General features: G+C 31.7%; 1 protein-coding gene across 1 annotated transcript; it reads right to left on the bottom strand.

Annotated features, from left to right (window-relative positions):
• Window positions 1–79: 79 nt before the first annotated feature.
• LOC126881083 (deoxynucleoside kinase-like) lies at window positions 80–21,850 on the bottom strand. The gene is made up of 2 exons (XM_050645123.1): window positions 21,284–21,850; window positions 80–3,812 (listed from the first exon to the last, which is right to left on the bottom strand). The coding sequence occupies exons 1-2, from the start codon at window positions 21,488–21,490 to the stop codon at window positions 3,297–3,299; spliced, it is 723 nt and encodes a 240-aa protein (XP_050501080.1). The 5' UTR covers window positions 21,491–21,850; the 3' UTR covers window positions 80–3,296.
• Between the last annotated feature and the right edge of the window lie 501 nt (window positions 21,851–22,351).

Genomic DNA, 22,351 nt, shown 5'->3' with positions numbered 1-22,351 from the left:
GTTCTATTGAGTTACTCGATCCACCCAACAAAATTCAGGCGGAGTTATTAACATCTTGGATATTATAAAAAAACAACAGTATAATTTATAATTATATTTTACAACACAAAAAATACAACTACCTCTTTGGAAACTATTTTTTAGACATGGCTATTCTACTAATTGAAATCAAATATTTACTTTCAATATTTTCATCATAAAAAATATATGTATAAATATATAAATATTCAAAATGCATTGTATTTGACAAATAACTACATAACTTGTGTTGCATCAAATATTGCAAATAAAAAAATGCATCAAATTGGTTGAGAATAGTTGTAATTGCAGAGTATGTCCCCTGTATTATAACTTTTTAACAAAAGGTTCCGAGAGTTTTGAAAATTGGTACATTGATTAACTCTTGCCTAAGTAAGAATAGTATTGAATGTGTACTCAGTAGATCAAGAATAACAAAATTATTTTAAGTTTTGAGGAAATACATGAATTATAAGTTTTCAATTCGAAGTAAAGAAAATTATGCAGGCAAATTTCAAACTCTGTCGGGTCCATTGATACTCTGTTGTATCAATTTATTTAATGTATGATTTAACATGAAAAGTGATGTATTTTCGAATAACAGCAAGATTAATTAGCAAGTCGATTAGGAGAACTTTCAAATGAGGTATCCCATGACCTCGGTTTGTATTTTAAAAAATCGTCAATTACGTCAGTACGCCAACACTGATGACGTAATGTCCAATACTTGTATAGCATTGATATACATATACGTATGGTATTGATGACCATGTTGATTGAATTATAAATAGCAACCGTAATGGTAAAGCCTCAGGATCAGTTGGTGTTAATATGGAGCTGGTTGGGAAGAATTTAGAGAAAAACTGTACAATTTAATAAATGACATATGGACTAATACAAAATTCCGGAAAAACGGTAGGTAGGTACAAAGGAAAAATTATCATGATTCATAAAAAAGGAAACCAACAAATGTGTAATAACTACATAGGAATGACGCTATTAAACACAGCATTATAAAATTATGTCGACATGAATACAACAAAGACTGACCGAAGCTATGACGAATATCATAGGATAGTATCAATGCGGATTTATTAAGGGGAAGTCTACAACAGATGCTACACATACGGTTAAAAAAATTATGGAGAAAGCTAATGGATATAAAATAGAAATTGAACTGCTTTTTATAGATTTTTAGCAAGCATTTGATACAATAAAATATCAAAATTAATGGTAGCTCTGAAAGAAATGGGAATACAAAAGAAATTAAGATGATTAACATAAATGACAATGAGTAGAACTGTAGTGAGTATAAACACTCAAGTAGGAGATACAGAAGAATTTGTCATAAATAAAGGGATTAGACAAGGAAATTCCTTATCAGCAACTCTGTTTAATCTTGCCCAGAAATACAACGTCAGGAAAATCAACAAAGGTACCCTCAGAACAAGAGAAGGACAAATATCTAGCATACGCTGATGATATTGTGCTAATAAAAATTTTTTTTGAAGATATATTTCATAAGTTATAATGAAAATAAATGCTTAATTTCTAAATACTGATTTCATCATTACTATAATATTAAAATATAAAAGGACTAAAATAGCTACAGGTACTACAAAATTTAAAGAGCTAGATAATAGTATTTTATGTGTTTCAGTTCCAAATTTTAACGTTTCTCTGCTAACGAGACAACTATGGTGTGTCACGTGGCTGTTATCGAAAACAACATGAGACACATTTGTGACTCACGACAACCAACATATTAAAATAAGATGAATTTAAAATAATTTAAAACACACTAAAATACCACTACTTACACTCCCACAAAATTCTCAAATCCAAACTGTTTTTTAAACTTTTGAATGCATTGAAAATTTTGCATAAGCATAATATATAAAAAAATATTATTTTTTATAAGTTCAAAAATATTAATATTAGTTTTTCTAAATTTTTTAAAGGTTTGAATTATTATGAAATTAGGGTTTTTTCATGTTACTATGCGAAATTTGAAATATATTAAAGGTAAAGAACATTTTATAACAGAAAATAATAACCTGACTCTTATTTCCATGTCTGAAATTTTGTATGCATGTTTTTTATATAAAATAAGATGCAAATTTTGTTAAATCCGTTAAAAGAAGCTGGTCCATGAGTACCTACCCTTAAATTTTCAGTGACATTAGTGATTAACATAATGTTGAGTTTATTTTTAGCAAAATAGAAACAGGCTTCTACATTTACGCCATAGATTCTACTGTAAAAACTTGTCACAAACTAATATACAATCTGAACACCACATAAACAAGAGAAGAACAATGTTTATTTATAAAATAAACATTTTTTTCTGTTTTTTGACTGCAGCAAAATGTATTTTGAATTAAATAAAGTACATACATTCATGTTACCGTGTTAATTTATTTCAAAAATATTTTTTGATACCCTGTATAAATAATTATGTTCATGTTTGTATTACTGAATAGAGGATTGAATAACCTTTCAAATAAGCTAGCACACGACCCCCTATTCTGATTTAAAAAAATCACTTATTACCTCATCACACCCAGATCGATGATGTCACTAGTATGATAAATGCCAAAATGCTTTATACTTTCTAAGAAAAATGGTGGCCAAAGGGACAAATAAGAAATTTGTCATTTAATAATAGAAAAAAATATTAAACAGTTCCACCACACTACAGAAAAGGGAAGAATTACTAACAAAGCCAGACCATTTAGACTGACAGAGTGCCAAAAAAATGAGGTATTACTGCAGAAACTCTAATGAGGACTATGTGATTGTCTTGTTTTATGATTTACCATATGAGACATAATTTTTAAAATAAACCTTTTTTAATTTTTTTTATCTGGCCCTTAGGTACTATAATTCTACACTGCTAATATGTTTTTGGTTTTAATTAGGCATAAATATTAAATTGTTTAAAAAAACATATAATTTACTAAATTAAAAATCACTGTCATGAAAAATACACTTATTACATCCCTTAAAATAATTTTTTTAAATTATCTTATATGCATACTCGACTACTTACAAAATAAAAAAATTATCATTCTTTTACAGTAAACTCAAAATTAATATGTGCATTAAGTGGTTAATTAAGGTTCTTAGTAATAGACACCAATGCAGTCAATTTGGTATCAATTTTCTACTTTAATATTATTATCCTGACCTCTACTTTTAACGTTATGACCTTGAGGAATTAATATCACACAGTATACATGAAAAACCCTTACATTTTATCTTTTACATAAATATCTTTAACCTATCTTAACTCCTACAGGTTTTTTATTAAGAATATGAGGCTCATACTTTTCATACTCTTCTTCAATAACAGATCTATCCAGATCAGCATTTAGAACAATAACAGGAGCCTTACAGTCATGTAAAGTTTTATTATACAGCCAATCATCATGTATCTCATGTAAGGCTTTGATATATTCAAATGCAACAGTCTTCTCTTCTGACCTATTACGTTTTAAGATCCTCTCATATGCAATCTCAGGAGAGGTTCTTAAATACACAATAAGATCTATTTGAGCATCATCCGTTGATGTTATATATTTAAACCATTCATCAATGACTGCCACTGAAGCGGGTGGCATTAACCCATCTCTGGACATTTTTTCTACAAAACAATACCTTGCGCTATATAATGACCTTTCCATAAGCTTGACTGGCTGATGTATCTTTTTCTGATGGAGCCCTAACATGGTAAGCTGCACATATGACTGGAAGGTAAAGCTCCACTTTTTTGGATCCTTATACATTAAATCCTGGAGAGAAAATAAGGATATGTATTATGAAATCTTTAATTAACATTAGCTGTTTATTAGAAAATCATGTGGATAACATTTAGATTGAGGGTCCGTGAAGATAAAATAAATGATGTCCACAACCAAATAATTGAGAGTGGCAGTGTTGTCATGTCCTTATAATGTATATGTTTCACGCTTCAAATTTATAGAAACAGCTTTGAAAAGTACACTTTTATTATATTATTTTATGAATTCTGCTATTTTTTAATCTACACAAAACATGAACGAATAAATATTTAAAAGACTAAGGGCCGGTTGTTCGAACGCTAATCAACAATGATCACTATCAAATATTTAATTACTGTCACAACTGTCAATGTCAACTTTGGTTGGGTTGCTGAAAACATAATTTATTATAATTATGAGATTAGTTAATCAATTAACATAACAATTATTAACATAATTGATTACCTAATTTCATAATTGTAATCAATAATTATGTTTTCAGCAACCCAATCAAAGTTGACATTGACAGTTGTGACAGTAATTAAATATTTGATAATGATCATTTTTGATTAGCGTTCGAACAACCGGCCCTAAGTTTTTAATCTAATAGCATATAAAATAATACCAAAAATATTACCCTACATCCCACCAGATTGAAAACAATGGGAACCTTCTCTGGTTACACCTCCGAGGCTTCTACCCCATCTGCTCAACGCGGTAAAGTGTTCCAACAAGAATGATTCCCTTCATACTCCAATCAGAGTTAGGGACCGTTCAAGTTTAACGTAACGCAGGTTGGGGGGGGGTCAAAAATCTTCAAAAAATGCGTTACGCAATAGTTAAACTCCCATAAGAGTGCGTTACATAGGAGGGGGGTTAAAAATCGCGTTACATAATACTTGAACGCTCCCTAAACATGTAAATCAAAAATGAATAACCATTTTCAATTTCGTTGCAACATGAAACTACAGCCGCAGAATATTCTAGTTCAATCAGAGAGTGCAGCAAGCACCTCTACCGGTTTCGAAACTTATTAGTCTCTCATCAGGAGGCACATGTGCTGCTCTCTCTGACAAAACCAGGACAAACCCCGGCATGCAGTTACGGATTGCAACGAACGAAATGGCAGGGATGCCCTAGGGCAACTGCTATTTTTTATATGCTATTAGATTGAAAACTTAGTCTTTTGCTAGCAGTTGCCGCTAGGGCAATCCTGCCATTTCGTTCGTTGCAATACGTAACTGCATGCCAGGGTTTGTCCTGGTTTTGTCAGAGAGAGCAGCATATGTGCCTCCTGATGAGAGACTAATAAGTTTCGAAACCGGTAGAGGTGCTTGCTACACTCTCTGATTGAACTAGAATATTCTGCAGCTGTAGTTTCGTGTTGCAACTAAATTGTAAATGGGTGTTCATTTTTGAATAAATATTTGTTGTTTGTTTTGATATTAATTGCAGTTAATTGTTAGAATTTAAAAGAGAGCTAGAATGTTATGACCATTTCTTTATTATTTTGGAATTAATGTTCCTGAATACTGTTTTATTACTGTTAGGTAAAATTTTTAACATTAAAAATTTTTCTCGTTATTTTACCTAGTTTATGTTTTCCATTTTAATAAATTTATTAATAAATATATCACATGCTCTTTCCTGATTTCTTCTAAGAACATGGCAATACTGCTAAACACTAAATTTCGTTAGATTTGTAGCTATCTTCACAGACCCTTAATCTAAATGTTGACCAAAAATGTTCCAAACTTTTAGCTAAAAATCTAAAATTATACATAAAAACCTGTTTTTTTTTATTATTATTAAATTCAGGTATAATATTATATATCAGGGGTGGCCAAGCTTCTTAATAGTCCGAGCCACTTTTCACAAGTTGAAGTTTTTCGCGAGCCGCAATAAAATACTTATTCAAAAAGTATCTATGTATAGAAGGTATTTACAATTTTTTTAACAGAACTTTTACTTACTGAAAACCGAAATACAATTACGAAATATTTAAACTTAATTACATTTTTGTTTTCCTTCTTTTGATAATTTTTTAGAATTTGGTGATTAATATGTGACTTCTAGGTCCGTGAACCTGGCCCCCCGAAATGCGAATATTCGTGTGAAAATTTGCGCATCGTTTGCCCATGTTTGCCCACCTTTACAATAAGAGATACATACATGAAATAAAAAACATAAGACCCAAATTTGCTCCGAATTGAAAAAAAAGATATGCTCTCGTTTGACCATCGTTTGACCACGTTTGCCCACCTTTTAATTTTTTTAGATATTTATTATTTCTCGAGATATGACATAATTGACATAAAGGACATGAAATAAAATTTTTTCGAAAATCAAACTCGCGCGTTCGTTTGTCCATCGTTTGACCATGTTTGCCCACTAATTACTTTTTTTTGCCCACCTTTACAATAAGAGATACATACATGACATAAAAAACATAAGACCCAAATTTGCTCCGAATTGAAAAAAAAAAGATGTGCTCTCGTTTGACCATCGTTTGACCATGTTTGCCCACTAATTACTTTTTTTTGCCCACCTTTACAATAAGAGATACATACATGACATAAAAAACATAAGACCCAAATTTGCTCCGAATTGAAAAAAAAAAGATATGCTCTCGTTTGACCATCGTTTGACCACGTTTGCCCACCTTTTAATTTTTTTAGAATTTATTATTTCTCGAGATATGACATAATTGACATAAAGGACATGAAATAAAATTTTTTCGAAAATCAAACTCGCGCGTTCGTTTGTCCATCGTTTGACCATGTTTGCCCACTAATTACTTTTTTTTGCCCACCTTTACAATAAGAGATACATACATGACATAAAAAACATAAGACCCAAATTTCCTCCGAATTGAAAAAAAGATATGCTCTCGTTTGACCATCGTTTGACCACGTTTGCCCACCTTTTAATTTTTTTAGATATTTATTATTTCTCGAGATGACATAATTGACATAAATGACATGAAATAAAATTTTTTCGAAAATCAAACTCGCGCGTTCGTTTGTCCATCGTTTGGCCATGTTTGCCCACTAATTACTTTTTTTTGCCCACCTTTACAATAAGAGATACATACATGACACAAAAAACATAAGACCCAAATTTGCTCCGAATTGAAAAAAAAAAGATGTGCTCTCGTTTGACCATGTTTGCCCACTAATTACTTTTTTTTGCCCACCTTTACAATAAGAGATACATACATGACATAAAAAACATAAGACCCAAATTTGCTCCGAATTGAAAAAAAAGATATGCTCTCGTTTGACCATCGTTTGACCACGTTTGCCCACCTTTTAATTTTTTTAGATATTTATTATTTCTCGAGATGACATAATTGACATAAATGACATGAAATAAAATTTTTTCGAAAATAAAACTCGCGCGTTCGTTTGTCCATCGTTTGCCCACTAATTACTTTTTTTTGCCCACCTTTACAATAAGAGATACATACATGACATAAAAAACATAGGACCCAAATTTCCTCCGAATTGAAAAAAAGATATGCTCTCTTTTGACCATCGTTTGACCACGTTTGCCCACCTTTTAATTTTTTTAGATATTTATTATTTCTCGAGATATGACATAATTGACATAAATGACATGAAATAAAATTTTTTCCAAAATCAAACTCGCGCGTTCGTTTGTCCATCGTTTGACCACTAATTACTTTGTTTGCCCACCTTTACAATAAGAGATACATACATGACGTAAAAAACATAAGACCCAAATTTGCTCCGAATTAAAAAAAAAGATATGCTCTCGTTTGACCATCGTTTGACCACGTTTGCCCACCTTTTAATTTTTTTAAACCCCTCATTGCATTGAGTCTCATGACGAAAAAGTTCATGACGTCCAACTTTTTTTCAAAAACGTGCTCTAAGCGGGTGAAAGACATGAACACAAAAAATTCATAAATTCGCTTTCTAAACAAGTTTTTACGTTTCACGTATTTTGTTAATCGACAAAAGTAAACTGCATTTGATAGAAAAAGACGATTCTAACGGCCACTTTTTATGTACAGTGTGTTTCTCTTGTAACTGTTAATGAAAAAAGCGCATAAGGAGCCTCTAAGTGTTACTTAGAGCGATGAGACTGAAAAGCACAGTCGGGTAAATCTCTATTCGTTACTGCTCCTCGAAAAACTCACAGACTGCTTATGAACATTTTTAATAATAAACACTTCCAAGGGGTACGTACTGTACATGCTGATTTCCATAAGTCGCTGATTCACAAAATAATAAAAATCGGAGAGACGTTTCTAATCACAATCCATTTAGGAACCAGCGGCATTTTAAACTCACTAAAAACACATTGGTGCAGCAACGTTTGCTACTATATCTCTAATGTAAGGCTGAAAAACGTGATGATGAAATTAAAAAAAAAATGAAGTTCCAAAATAAGTTGCGATCTGTAACTTTCTCAATGTAGAGTATTCTACAATCGGATCCATATTCTACTTTCCTTGGATATTGTTGTATCAAGTGTGCACTAGAACTATAAGTCTAGGATACGTTGATGCGGAACGTTCTAGTTCATTAACTTATGAGTGAAGAATTATAATACATTCATCTTAACTTGAAAAATTTCAACGAAGTGAAAGGTATCACATATTGTAATGTTTAGTGCAATGGAAACAAAAGTGCAAGCTAGGTTAATTCGAAACGTTATAGTTCCTATGCTTTTAAGTGAAAAATTATACTACATTCCTCCTAGTTTTAAAAATTTCAACGACGTGAAAAGTATCAATTAAGGTATCAGATCGTGTAATGTTTAGTGCAATGGAAACAAAAGTTCAAGCTAAGTTAATCCGAAACTTTCTAGTTCCTATAATTTTAAGTTAAGAACTGTACAAATTTCATCCTCGTGCAGAAAGTTCTAACGATGTGACAAATCTCGATTATAGCCAATTTCACTTTGTATACAATAGAACTAAGAACATCGAATTTAAGTAATAAATGTGGTTATAAACGTGGCTGGATTTCTATTTTCCTTGTACCCAGGTAATGAATAATGTTAATTTATCATCGTTAATTAAGTTAATATCGTAAAAATATTGTTTTCATGACGTCCATTGAAAATAAAAAATCAACCTTACCTGACATAAAATCTCTATATTGTGAAATTCACAACGTTTAGTGTTCGAAACGTTGTAAATAACACAAAATTAAGAATCATTGAATAGAGGATTCAGAATTCATTTTGTCAAAAATTCAGTGTAAAGAATAAAGAAGTCACATAATATAGATAACCTAATTTGTGAGACAATTATGATAAAAATTTACACAAAGTCGCATCCTATAATATAAACTGGTCAAAAGCTAGTCAGACGAACGCGCAAGTTAGATTTTCAAAAAAATTATATTTTATGGGTTTTCGTGATCGATGTCGTATACGTCGAATCTCGGGAAATAATAAGTATATCGAGAAACGAAAAAGTAGGCTATCGTAGTCAAACGATCGACAAACAAACGCGCGAGTTCGATTTTAAAAAAAATTAATTTTATAGTGTTTTTTGTAATTTATGTCGTGTATGTTGTATCTCGGGAAACAATGAGTATATCGAAAAACGAAAAAGTGGGAAATCGTAGTCAAACGATGGTCAAACAAACGCGCGAGTTCGATTTTCGAAAAATTATATTTTATGTCATTTATGTCAATCATGTCACATCTCGAGAAACAATAAATATCTGAAAAAATTAAAAGGTGTGCAAACGTGGTCAAACGATGGACAAACGAACGCGTGAGTTTGATTTTCGAAAAAATTTTATTTCATGTCATTTATGTCAATTATGTCATATCTCGAGAAATAATAAATATCTAAAAAAATTAAAAGGTGGGCAAACGTGATCAAACGATGGTCAAACGAGAGCATATCTTTTTTTTTTTCAATTCGGAGCAAATTTGGGTCTTATGTTTTTTATGTCATGTATGTATCGCTTATTGTAAAGGTGGGCAAAAAAAAGTAATTAGTGGGCAAACATGGTCAAGCGATGGACAAACGAACGCGCGAGTTTGATTTTCGAAAAAATTTTATTTCATGTCATTTATGTCAATTATGTCATATCTCGAGAAATAATAAATATCTAAAAAAATTAAAAGGTGGGCAAACGTGGTCAAACGATGGTCAAACGAGAGCATATCTTTTTTTTTCAATTCGGAGCAAATTTGGGTCTTATGTTTTTTATGTCATGTATGTATCTCTTATTGTAAAGGTGGGCAAAAAAAAGTAATTAGTGGGCAAACATGGTCAAACGATGGACAAACGAACGCGCGAGTTTGATTTTCGAAAAAATTTTATTTCATGTCATTTATGTCAATTATGTCATATCTCGAGAAATAATAAATATCTAAAACAATTAAAAGGTGGGCAAACGTGGTCAAACGATGGTCAAACGAGAGCATATCTTTTTTTTTCAATTCGGAGCAAATTTGGGTCTTATGTTTTTTATGTCATGTATGTATCTCTTATTGTAAAGGTGGGCAAAAAAAAAGTAATTAGTGGGTAAACATGGTCAAACGATGGACAAACGAACGCGCGAGTTTGATTTTCGAACAAATTTTATTTCATGTCATTTATGTCAATTATGTCATATCTCGAGAAATAATAAATATCTAAAAAAATTAAAAGGTGGGCAAACGTGGTCAAACGATGGTCAAACAAGAGCATATCTTTTTTTTCAATTCGGAGCAAATTTGGGTCTTATGTTTTTTATGTCATGTATGTATCTCTTATTGTAAAGGTGGGCAAAAAAAAGTAATTAGTGGGCAAACATGGTCAAACGATGGACAAACGAACGCGCGAGTTTGATTTTCGAAAAAATTTTATTTCATGTCCTTTATGTCAATTATGTCATATCTCGAGAAATAATAAATATCTAAAAAAATTAAAAGGTGGGCAAACGTGGTCAAACGATGGTCAAACGAGAGCATATCTTTTTTTTCAATTCGGAGCAAATTTGGGTCTTATGTTTTTTATGTCATGTATGTATCTCTTATTGTAAAGGTGGGCAAAAAAAAGTAATTAGTGGGCAAACATGGTCAAACGATGGACAAACGAACGCGCGAGTTTGATTTTCGAAAAAATTTTATTTCATGTCATTTATGTCAATTATGTCATATCTCGAGAAATAATAAATATCTAAAAAAATTAAAAGGTGGGCAAATGTGGTCAAACGATGGTCAAACGAGAGCATATCTTTTTTTTCAATTCGGAGCAAATTTGGGTCTTATGTTTTTTATGTCATGTACAGTCGGAAAAATGAAAGAATACCCATGAACGATCACATTAATCACTTATTTTGTATTTGCTGTCTTTTTCTCTAAATAACAAACGTTTGATATAGAAAAAGATAGTAAATACAAAATAAGTAATTGATGTGATCGTTCATGGGTATTCTTTCATTTTTCCGACTGTATGTATCTCTTATTGTAAAGGTGGGCAAAAAAAAGTAATTAGTGGGCAAACATGGTCAAACGATGGGCAAACGATGCGCAAATTTTCACACGAATATTCGCATTTCGGGGGGCCAGGTTTACGGACCTGTGACTTCTCAGTAATTCTTTTAGATGCTAGTTAGGTAATATTGATCGGTGTTAGGATTTCACGAATTATAAAATGGAATAAAATGATTCACACAAGTACGTTGTTCCTAATATGGAAATAATTCGACAAGCATTGTTTTTTAGGGTACCTTCTTGAATGCTGGTACAAATTTCCAAAATTCGGTATTCAGCGTCGACTTATAGTTTTATTTTCGAGCTTGATCTTCTTGCGTCTCTATTAATTTTAATTCTCCAGATGTTGTTTGGGTCATATATTGGTAATAATAAAAAATTCACCTTATGAACTATGTTCATTTCAAATGAATTCGGAAAAAAATGAAGAGACGATTTAACATATTTTAAGTCTTCAAATCTATTTTGGAGTTCGGTCAATATTCCTTCCGGTTTTTTTATATACCTACTCGTTAAGTTTTTCTAGTATAATATGGTAAAAATTTTTTTCTAAGTCGAGTAAAATGACAAATGCAAAATGTGTACCTAATACAAATTACATCTGTAGCAAGAGTTATACAAAAATCGGTCTGGATTCGGTTGATTACTGACTTTTACATTGCGCCACTCTTATGTAATGTTCGTTAGCGCAGTTTTCGATGTGTCATATCATTCTTATCTTGGATGGAAATGGAATTTGTTACAAAGTCTTTCATGTTTGTTGTCAGTAAATTAAAAGACATTTTGAAACACATATTATGGAACGATAATAATTTTTTTAAATCATATCTAATACAAAATTGAAAAATAACTCGGGTACAATCGAGAGCCACAAGTAATCCTTCAAAGAGCCGCATGTGGCTCGCGAGCCGCAGTTTGGCCACCCCTGTTATATATTTATATTATCCCGTAATAAAAAATAAGAGTATGCAAAACTATAATCAAGGACTATGACCAAAACCATGCAGAACAGATTGGAAGCATGGGAAAGAAAGATACTTTGCAGAATGTTTGGTGGAAACACAGTAGAGAGAGAATGTTGAAGACGAACTAATGTAGAAGTATACCAATTGTATGCTAACCCTTAAATAACAAAAGTAGCGAAAAACATAGACTAGAATGGCTCAGACATGTAGAAAGAATACAGATAGTCAAGAATATTGGTTAAAGAGTACCCGAGGGCAAAAAAAGAGAGGAAGACCAGAGATTGGAAGCTGACAGCTAAGAAGAGAAAATGATGGAATAGTATGATAAAATTGATCCAAATAATGGCATAACTCAGACATCCAAAGTGAAAGTTATCATCGAACACCAAATTGTTCTATATTGTCCACATAATGTTCAGAATAAAGCCACACCATTTTGAGCGTCGGGTTTGGGGGGAGGGAGGAGAAATCGGTAAATTCGTAGTTTTTTACATTTTTCGTCAATATTTCTAAAACTGTGCGGTTTAGCATGAACCACCTCCTATACAAAAATGTTATATATTAAATTTGAAATAAAAAAGGTCCTATGCTTAATCCTTCTAAAATGAATGGTTCCAAAGTTACGGAGGTAGTATAGTGTAATTGGTACAAAAAAACGCCTAACCCAGGCATCCAAAGTAAAAGTTTTCCTCCAACACCAAATTGTTCTATATGGTTCACATATTGTTCACTAAAAAGTTACATCATTTTGAGCGTCCGGTTTGGAGGGGAGATGGGAGAGAAGTCGGTAAATTAGTAGTTTTTTTATGTTTTTCGTCAATAGTTCTAAAACTATGCTTTAGCGTAAACAATGTTGTATACAAAAATGTTCTACATAAAATTTAAAATAAAAAAAGGTCCTATACATAATTATTATAAAATCAACGGTTCCAGAGTTACGGAGGGTGAAAAGTGGAGCTTTTAGATACCTTTTATATTATTTGGACAATTGATGATGACTTTGGGTGGTGAGGTTGACGTTTCTTCAAGGGCTTATCACTAACATACCATCGGCCACTGAAATAGCAAATTTTATTTACAAAAAAATTTCTTTCATCAGTAATAATATTATAAATTGCCCAATAAATATAAAAAGTATCGAAAACCTCCACTTTTCACCCTCCGTAACTCTGGAACCGTTGATTTTATAACAATTATGTATTGGACCTTTTTTGTTTTAAATTTTATGTAGAAAATTTGAGTATAGAACATAATTTACGCTAAAGCATAGTTTCAGAAATATTGACGAAAAACGTAAAACAACTACTAATTTACCGACTTCTCCCCCATGTTTTTACTGAACAATATGTAGACCATATAGAACAATTTTGTGTTGGAGGAAAACTTTTACTTTGGATGTCTGGGTTAGGCCTTTTTTTGGACCAATTATAATATACTATCTCCGTAACAGATAGCTAACTGCCAGATAAGAGTGCTGTTATAATTTTTCCGAGTGGAAATATCATTTTTTATAGTTTTATTTAACGGCAAATAAATTGAGGTTAGAATGCCACTGAAATGTGAAAAATGCCGTCTTAATATTGCTGATGATGAAAAATCGGCCCGTTGCGATAGCTGTGGTGTTTATTTCCATTTGGAAGAAAAATGTTCTAGTTTGTGTGCCAGTGAACAGCGGGCTATTGTAGTTCAAAAACGTTCATTGATCTTCTTTTGTGATGATTGTAAATCTGCATTCAAGAAAGTTCCCCAATTAATTAATAAATTTGCTGCTCTTGAGAACAAAGTTTCTTCCTTGGTGGATAAGATTGCCAATTTGGAAAAGGAAGTTCAAGTTTTAAAAAATTCAGGCGCTAGTTCCATAAACTCAGACACAGTATCCTATGAAGTTCAGGACCGTATTACTAGGGCAAACAACTTAATGGTGTATAATGTTAAAGAGTCTTCTAGTACCAATTTGCAAGAAAGGATTGATAGTGATAAAGCCAGTTTGGAACCTATCCTTCATGAACTAGGTATAAATTCCAATGTTGTGCTTAAAGTAATACGAGTTGGCAAAATAAATCATGGTAGATCCAGGCCTATTAAAGTTGTTACAAATAATTCTTATGTAATAAAAGATGCAATGAAATCTAAAAATAAACTTACCGATGGAGTTAAAATTAGTTACGATAACACTAAATTTCAGCAAGACCAGCTAAAAATGGTTCGGTCTGAACTTCAGGCAAGAAAAGATAATGGTGAACTTGATATTTCTATTAAATATATCCGTGGTATGCCAACAATTGTGAAAAAAGCTCCAAAAAACTGAAACGTTCTCCTTTATTACTTTATTACCAGAATGTTGGTGGGATCCGTACAAAGCTAGTTGAGCTACGTAACGCTATTGCACATTGTGTATATGATGTTATTATTTTGGTCGAGACATGGTTGACAGATAATTTTACTGATCATGAGCTTTGTTTCAACAATTATAGTGTTTTCAGAGCTGATAGAAACTTAAATACTAGTTCAAAGAATAGAGGTGGTGGAGTTTTAATTTTAGTTAATAGTAAGTTTAAATCTACGCATCTTACCACTCACTTTATTAATGTTGAACATCTGTTTGTTTCTTTGTCAAGCCATAACGAAACTGTTATTATTGGAGCTGTTTACATTCCACCATCATCAAATCAGGATATTTATGTGGATCATTGCTCTGCAGTAGAGTTTATTGTTGAAAACAACCCTAACAGTAGCTTATATCTTTTTGGAGACTATAATCTTCCACATGCAACTTGGAATTATTCTACTGAGGATGGTCTTTCTGTCTCTTGCCCTGCAGAATATCCTGCATTAACGGTTTGTGAAAGTTTTTCATATTTGAATTTAAGGCAGGCCAATGTAGTTGCAAATCAGCATGGAGTATTACTTGACTTATGTTTTTGTAATGATGATGCTCTGGAATCAATTACTGTTGACACAGCGGTGGACACTTTATTGTCAAACAATTACCACCATGTTGCACTTTCATGTGAATTAACTGTTAGTGATATTAATCCTTTGTCTTGCGATATTCTGTATTATGATTTTAAGAATGCTGATTATATAGCTTTAAATGATTATTTTGCTCCAATTAATTGGGAGTATTTCTTAGCTAATGATGATATTAACATTAGCATTGAAATTTTTTATCAGATTCTAAAATTAGCATTAGATTTGTTTGTACCTATTAGAAGATACAAACCATCTGTATATCCTCGTTGGTTCTCATCTGAACTTAAAAAGTTGATATCTTGTAAGAAGGCAGCTCATGCTAAGTTTAAAAGTACTAACTCAGCTGGTGATTATTTAAACTTTTCTAATCTTCGAGCTCAGTGTAAAACTTTGACAAGAACATGTTATGATAATTATATTTCTAGTACTGATCTGAAGGTTAGTGAAAATACAAAATACTTCTGGAATCACATTAACTCATTGAAACAAGATCACGGTATCCCCAATAAAATGCATTATAATGGTACAATTGCTGAAAGTGGTACAGACATTAGTAATTTATTTGCTACTCATTTCTCTAGTGTTTATAAAAGTGATAATATAGATGTGTCAAATGTGCAATACGATATTTTTAGGCAGCCTGACATTCCATTTATACAATTTTCTCTGAGCGAAGTTTATGAAGGAATTAGCTCTTTAAAAGGTAAACTGGTTAGTGGTCCGGATGGTATCCCTGCCTATTTTTTGATAAATTGTAAATGTAGTCTTTCCAAACCACTAAATTATTTATTTAATTCTTCGTTAAAATTACAACAATTTCCTGTTAAATGGCGGGATAGTTTTATTACCCCTGTATTCAAAAATGGTCTGAAAAATGATATTGCTAATTATCGTCCCATAGTATTACTTTCTGCAATACCTAAATTATTTGAACTGTTGTTATATGGATAGCGCTTATCAAAAAGGTACCAACAGCCATTTTGCAGTTTTGAGTAAATTAAGATTAAAGACTTATCAGTTTTAAAAATCGGCATTTTATCATTTTTTAAGTTTCTCAATTTTTTTAGGGGAAAGATTGAGTTTAGATATTTGTCTTATATAAAAAAACATAATAAAATAGTTTTTCTCTTTTTTGTAGTATGAAATGGCGCTTGGTTCTTTTTTGATAAAATCTAAAGAATGTATGTGAATCTGTTTAAATGCTACTTTTAGGATTTAGATCATTTTATATAAAAGTACTGTTTACTTGGATCGTTTTATTAAATAACAGAACATTAATAAGTTGTCCGTACCATTCAATTATAACCTTTTTTTAATAACATGTCAACATTCATTAAGCGTTCATTACATTTTAATGTACATTTACACTGAAAGTCGATATATGTTTTTGTTCCTTCAATATTCCTTTCAGTGTGTAGTGTTTTTTGTTACCATCTTTTAAATTTTTTTCTAGATTTAAAAGACTGTCCGGGATATTTTGCAAATCTCCCTTTCTTTGGCCGACCTGTTAGACGAGTGTGGTGTTGTGGTTCGTCTTCTTGTTCATCATCTTGTTCTTGGTCTGTAGAGTCAAATCAGACTCATCAGCTTCTTTCATCATTTTATATATTTTAGCACCTCTTAAAGATGATTATCAGAAGGAGTTTACGAAAACACGTTAATCAAAAGAAAACCAAATGATTGAAATGAAGAATATCAAAAGGAATCCAAGCGACATGCGACATGATAAAACTTTCGTCGCTTGGATCCGTTTAGAGATAAACAGAGTCCTATAATTCATAACACGCAACTTGGTAACCTTTGCCAAAAGAGGTCTCTGACGTTTAGTTGGTGCTTGGGACTTTTTAGATAAACAAAGTTTAATATTATCAGCCAGTTAATGTAATTAAGTCAGAAATGGCAATTTGGCGCTTGGTACCTTTTAGATAAGCGCTATCCATATAAACCCTTGTCATGGTATTGTAAAAATATTCTGATCGAACAACAGCACGGTTTTACGAGTGGTAAGTCTACCAACACAAACTTACTGCTTTATCAACATTGTATCACTTCTGCCTTTGAAAAGAGGTGCCAAGTTGATTCGATTTACACTGACTTTTCGAAGGCATTTGATACAGTGAACCACGATTTACTCTTACAAAAACTCATTAAAATCGGATTTCCAGACTATTTAGTGAATTGGTTGGAAAGTTACCTACAATGCAGGATTCAGTATGTGAAAATAAAAAATTTTACTTCGATTCCTATAAACGCAAGTTCTGGCGTCCCACAGGGATCACATTTGGGACCCTTACTATTTAATATTTTCATTAACGATGTAGCTTCATGTTTTAAATATTGTAAGTTTTTATTATTTGCTGATGACCTGAAATTATTTATGGAAATTTCTGAATTATCTGACTGTTTCAAGTTACAAGATGATTTAAATTGCTTTATTAATTGGGCTACCAATAATGCCATGTCTTTAAATCCATGCAAATGTTTTACAATAACTTTCTCAAGATCAACAAATCCTGTAAATTTTGTTTATAATATTAATTCTGTTCCTTTAGAGAAAATTAGGGAAATCAAGGATCTAGGAGTAATTTTTGACAGTTCTTTGACATTTATCTCACACTTAAGATCTATTACTAGTAGAGCTTTGAAAACTTTAGGATTTATAACTAGAAACTCTAGAGAATTTTCTGTTTCTACATTCAGGACTTTGTATTTATCTTTAGTACGCAGCATCCTATTGTATGTTTCACCAGTGTGGTCACCTCATTATCGATCACATATTTTATCTTTGGAAGCAGTCCAGAATAGGTTTTTGAAAACTTGTCGGTGGAGATTACATATGCCTCAATTTTCTTCTTATCAGAGAATAAATAATCATTTAAAGTTGTTGTCTATTGAAAAAACTTTAATTATTAATGATCTTTTATTTCTTCATAAAATCTTGGAGGGTAATATAACTTGCCCGGATTTGTTGGAGCTAATCAACTTTAAATTAAACACTGTAAATATTAGAGATAAACCATTATTCTCAATTAGTTTTCATTATACCAACTACGGATATAATAGTCCTATACCTAGATTTCATAGACTGGGTAATGAAATTAATAAAACTACAGATCTGCTGGGAGTTAGTCAAACCAGGTTTAAGAACCAACTGAGGAAGTATTTAATGTAATATGTTGTGATATATTTATTTGTTAGGAACCAACTGAGGGAGTATTTGTGTAATTTATGTAACTTTTGTATTTTATATATTTTAAGTATTTTATGTAGGTAATATGTTATTATGATATATTTACTTGTTAGTAGGTTAGTGTTAAAAATGTTTATATATCTTTATATTGTAAAAAGGAGATTTTCCGTTAAATAAATAAATAAATAAAAACTTTGGAACCGTTCATTTTAGAAGGATTATGCATAGAGCCATTTTTATTTCAAATTTTATGTAGAATATTTTTGTATAGAAGGTTGTTCATGCTAAATTGCAGTTTTAGAAATATTGACGAAAAACATAAAAAACTATGAATTTACCGATTTCTCTCCCCTCTCCCCCCCAAACCCGACGCTCAAAATGGTGTGACTTTTTTCTGAACATTATGTGGATCATATAGAACAATTTGGTGTTGGATGATAACTTTCACTTTGGATGTCTGGGTTTGGGTCTAGTTATACCATACTAGAAATCAATGGGCCTAAACGTCCTGTTAAACACTATACATTAAGTTCAGGTGATTCAGTTACTGCAAGCGCCAGTTAACTTGGCGAGACGCATTGCACAGTGGCTTATGGGATGATCATCAGTCTCAGTGTCGTTGTGCGTATTCGCTGTCGCCAAGTTAACTGGCGCTTGCAGTATATAAACAAATTATATTAATCCTCTAGTGCCCTAGTCTACCTCAAGGAGGACCATAATAAAAGTTTTTCTACAACCACTATTCAAAGTGCACTTTTCTGCACGGTTTTATGTTAGCAAACTTGATATTTTCTCACAGTATAAGATATTTGACATTAGTATGCAGAAAAGTGACGTTTCTGTGCCGCAAAGTGACGTTTCTGTGCCGCAAAGTTCTTTTCTGCACAGTTGACTACCTCATTCTGAGTAACGTTATATTCTGTTTACATCCGTGGTTAAACTTTAGACAAATATATAACCTATAAGACAATTATTATATTTAACTATAGCATAGAAACTAAATTATGGATGTTACAACTGTTTTATTTTACAATTTTATTCTTATTAAACATTTTATAATTATCAAATAACCAATAAGGATTTAGCAACCTGTGCAAGAGACGTCGAATGAAGTAGGTTTTGTGTAAATCCGTGACTGCATAAATATAATGTCAATAATGTGTAATAATTGTTTAAATTTAAACAAATTAAGGCAGTGCATTAATTTTTAACTGATTTCTGTGTAATTTATTTAGGTATAAGGAATTTAAATTGATTAGTAGGTATTAATTAAATACAGTTTAAAATTTATCACATAGGTACCTATTATAATTAATCGTCGTTTGGAAATTGTGATTTTTATTTTTAGGAAAAACTGTGCTTGTAGAAAAAGTATAGTGTGAAACATGTGCAGAAAGATAATTTCTCACTCGTTTGAATTGCGGCACTCGCTTGCGCTCGTACCGCAACTTTTCAAACTCGTGAGAAATTAGTATCTTTCTGCACTTGTTGCACAATATACTATTCCAGGCTTATTATTTAAGTATTTTATAGCTGCAATACCCAAACCAGCCTCTGGACTAGATCGGATAAGCATCAACTGTTAAAAATTTGGCTCATCCGACAAATTTCTATACTGTAATTTTCAGTTTAGTGTGAAATTTGGTGGTGGTACTAAAAAAATTCGGGCACTAGAGGGTTAAATGAAGCTTCAAAGCCTTATTAACAATATTGAAATCCTTGATAGGGTTAATAAGAGGGAAGAAATTATAAAGACAATTAAGAGGCGCAAGCTGGAATATATTGGTCATAAAGTAAGAGGTTCTCATTATAGTATGCTGCGTTTGATTACGGAGGGCAAAATAAAAAGTAAAAGAGATGTAGGAAGAAGGTGAACCTTCTGGTTACTAAATCTATTAAGAGGGAAGAAATTCTACAGATAATTAAGAGGCAGTAGCTTGAATATTTCGATCATATAGTATGAGGTCCTCATAGTCTGCTGCATTTGAATATAGAGGGCAAAATAAAAGGTAAAATAGATGTAGGAAGAAGATGAACCTCCTGGTTATAAAATCTAACAACGGTTAGGTCTGAGCTCTAACTAACTATTAATAGTTGGATAGAAGATGGATAATATGTCAAAGACAGAGTATCTTAAAATAGGGGATGATGAAGAAGATCCAGAGTTAGAAATTAGAACCACAAAAAGATGTAAAGAATATAAATATCTCGGATCTATAATATCTACAGAAGGCACTACCAAAAGAGACAACGAAAACAGAACGCAGCAGGGCAAAAAAGCAGTAAACATTCTAAGCTCTCTACTATGGTGTAAAGACAAGACAAAAACAAAATTGGCAATCTATCGACCCTTGGTAGAGCCTATTATGGCTTAGGGAGCTGAAGTTTGGTAGATCATGAAAAAAAAAAGAAAAAGAATAGTAGTAGAAATGGATTATCTAAGGAGAGCCTGTGGTATATCCAAAAAAGATCACATTAGGATGAAGATATTAGAAGGCGGACAAATACTGTATATTCTAGTGTAGATATAATTGAAATGAGACAATTAGTATGGTATTGTGACGTGAAACGAATGAATGAAGATAGATGGCCAAGGAAAGCTTTAATTACATATCATAACAAAGAAGAAGGTGAAGGCCTTCAGTTGCCTGGGAAGAAAATGTATGACACATAATGAGAGATAGAGCCATCAAAGAAGACGAATGGATGGACAGAGAACGATGGCGGTCGAAATGTGAGAAGCAGCAGAGGCTGTAGGAACCTCGCTTATAGATAAACCAACGGCCAACTATTTATAATTGGATAGAAGATGGAACCTTAAAAGAAGAATCCTCAAATGTGTTCAGATGTAAGAACTACAATATGTAAAATATTATTCTTACCAATAAATTATATCCACTGCAGTTTCTCCACATATCTATAGGTTCTGCAAACACACCAACATTTTCGTTTTTATTAAAGTGTTCCAAAAATGTAGTTTTACCGCTACCAACATTTCCTTCAACAACTACGGTAAAGGGGCGGCTATTATTACCTCGAGCTACGGGAGACTGGGCCATTTTAGCGATTATATTCTTAATTTTATTCATATGTTCCTTAGTGGTGCAACATTGTAAAATTTAATAGTTTGAAAAATCTTGACGTTTATTAAAATTTTATTAAATCACAATTTTGTCGAACTACACGTCCACAACACTATCCTAAAGTAAATGCCATAATAGAGGAGAAAACATTCGTGGAGGTATTTCCCTCCAAAAAACAACCGCCAATTATTTAAACTCCCTCCATCTTTGACACTTTAAAGTTTAAAGGGACTGAGCGTCAATAAACATTACACCAAAAAAGCTTTTATTACAATCTGCTCTTATGTACTCTTATTTTTCTTGTTTAAAAATAATGGTTATGGTTTAAAATATAAAAACAAACCTTGATTATTGAATCGCAATAATAGAGAAATGAAAAATGTGACTTTGTCGATAGTATCATATAGCCAGGGATAAAAGAAATTATCCATCCAGTGAATTTTTAAACACACATGATTTAAATAATATTTTATATAAAAACCTTTTTAAATGTAAATTATCAATAACTGAATCTGTTGGAGCTTAGTAGAAATTACTTTATTAATTATAATTATCAATTATCTAAATGACTAGAGTAGGTCGCTAGAGTTTAGGTAGCAGGTTGAGTAATTGCATGTAATTGATAAAATTCCAATTTTTATTCTAAAGCTTTTTTGAAAACGATTTTTGGGTAAACGAAATGCCAAAATAAATATAAATGTTATCATTATTCTTACATTACATAATTGTAATTTAAACATGCCACAAGAAAAACAGTTTAAGATTTAAGAACCTCTTCTCTTCACATTATGATTATGTAATTCTTTTTTAAAGAATTTTTTTATAAATAATAAGTTTGCATTTGCAAAAAAGGAATGTACATTTTTT

The sequence above is a fragment of the Diabrotica virgifera genome, chromosome 3 (genome assembly GCF_917563875.1).
Source record: "Diabrotica virgifera virgifera chromosome 3, PGI_DIABVI_V3a".
In the NCBI taxonomy this organism is placed as follows: Eukaryota; Metazoa; Arthropoda; class Insecta; order Coleoptera; family Chrysomelidae; genus Diabrotica; species Diabrotica virgifera.
The sequence above is the reverse complement of the archived record's forward strand: the minus strand, read 5'-3'. Positions and strand labels throughout refer to the sequence as shown.

Excerpts from the sequence above, each read along its gene's own strand:
- LOC126881083 (XM_050645123.1), bottom strand. The coding sequence starts at position 21,490 with ATGAATAAAATTAAGAATATAATCGCTAAAATGGCCCAGTCTCCCGTA. Across the intron at positions 3,813-21,283 it reads GCAGTGGATATAATTTATTG|GATTTAATGTATAAGGATCC; the intron begins GTAAGAATAATA and ends TTTTCTCTCCAG.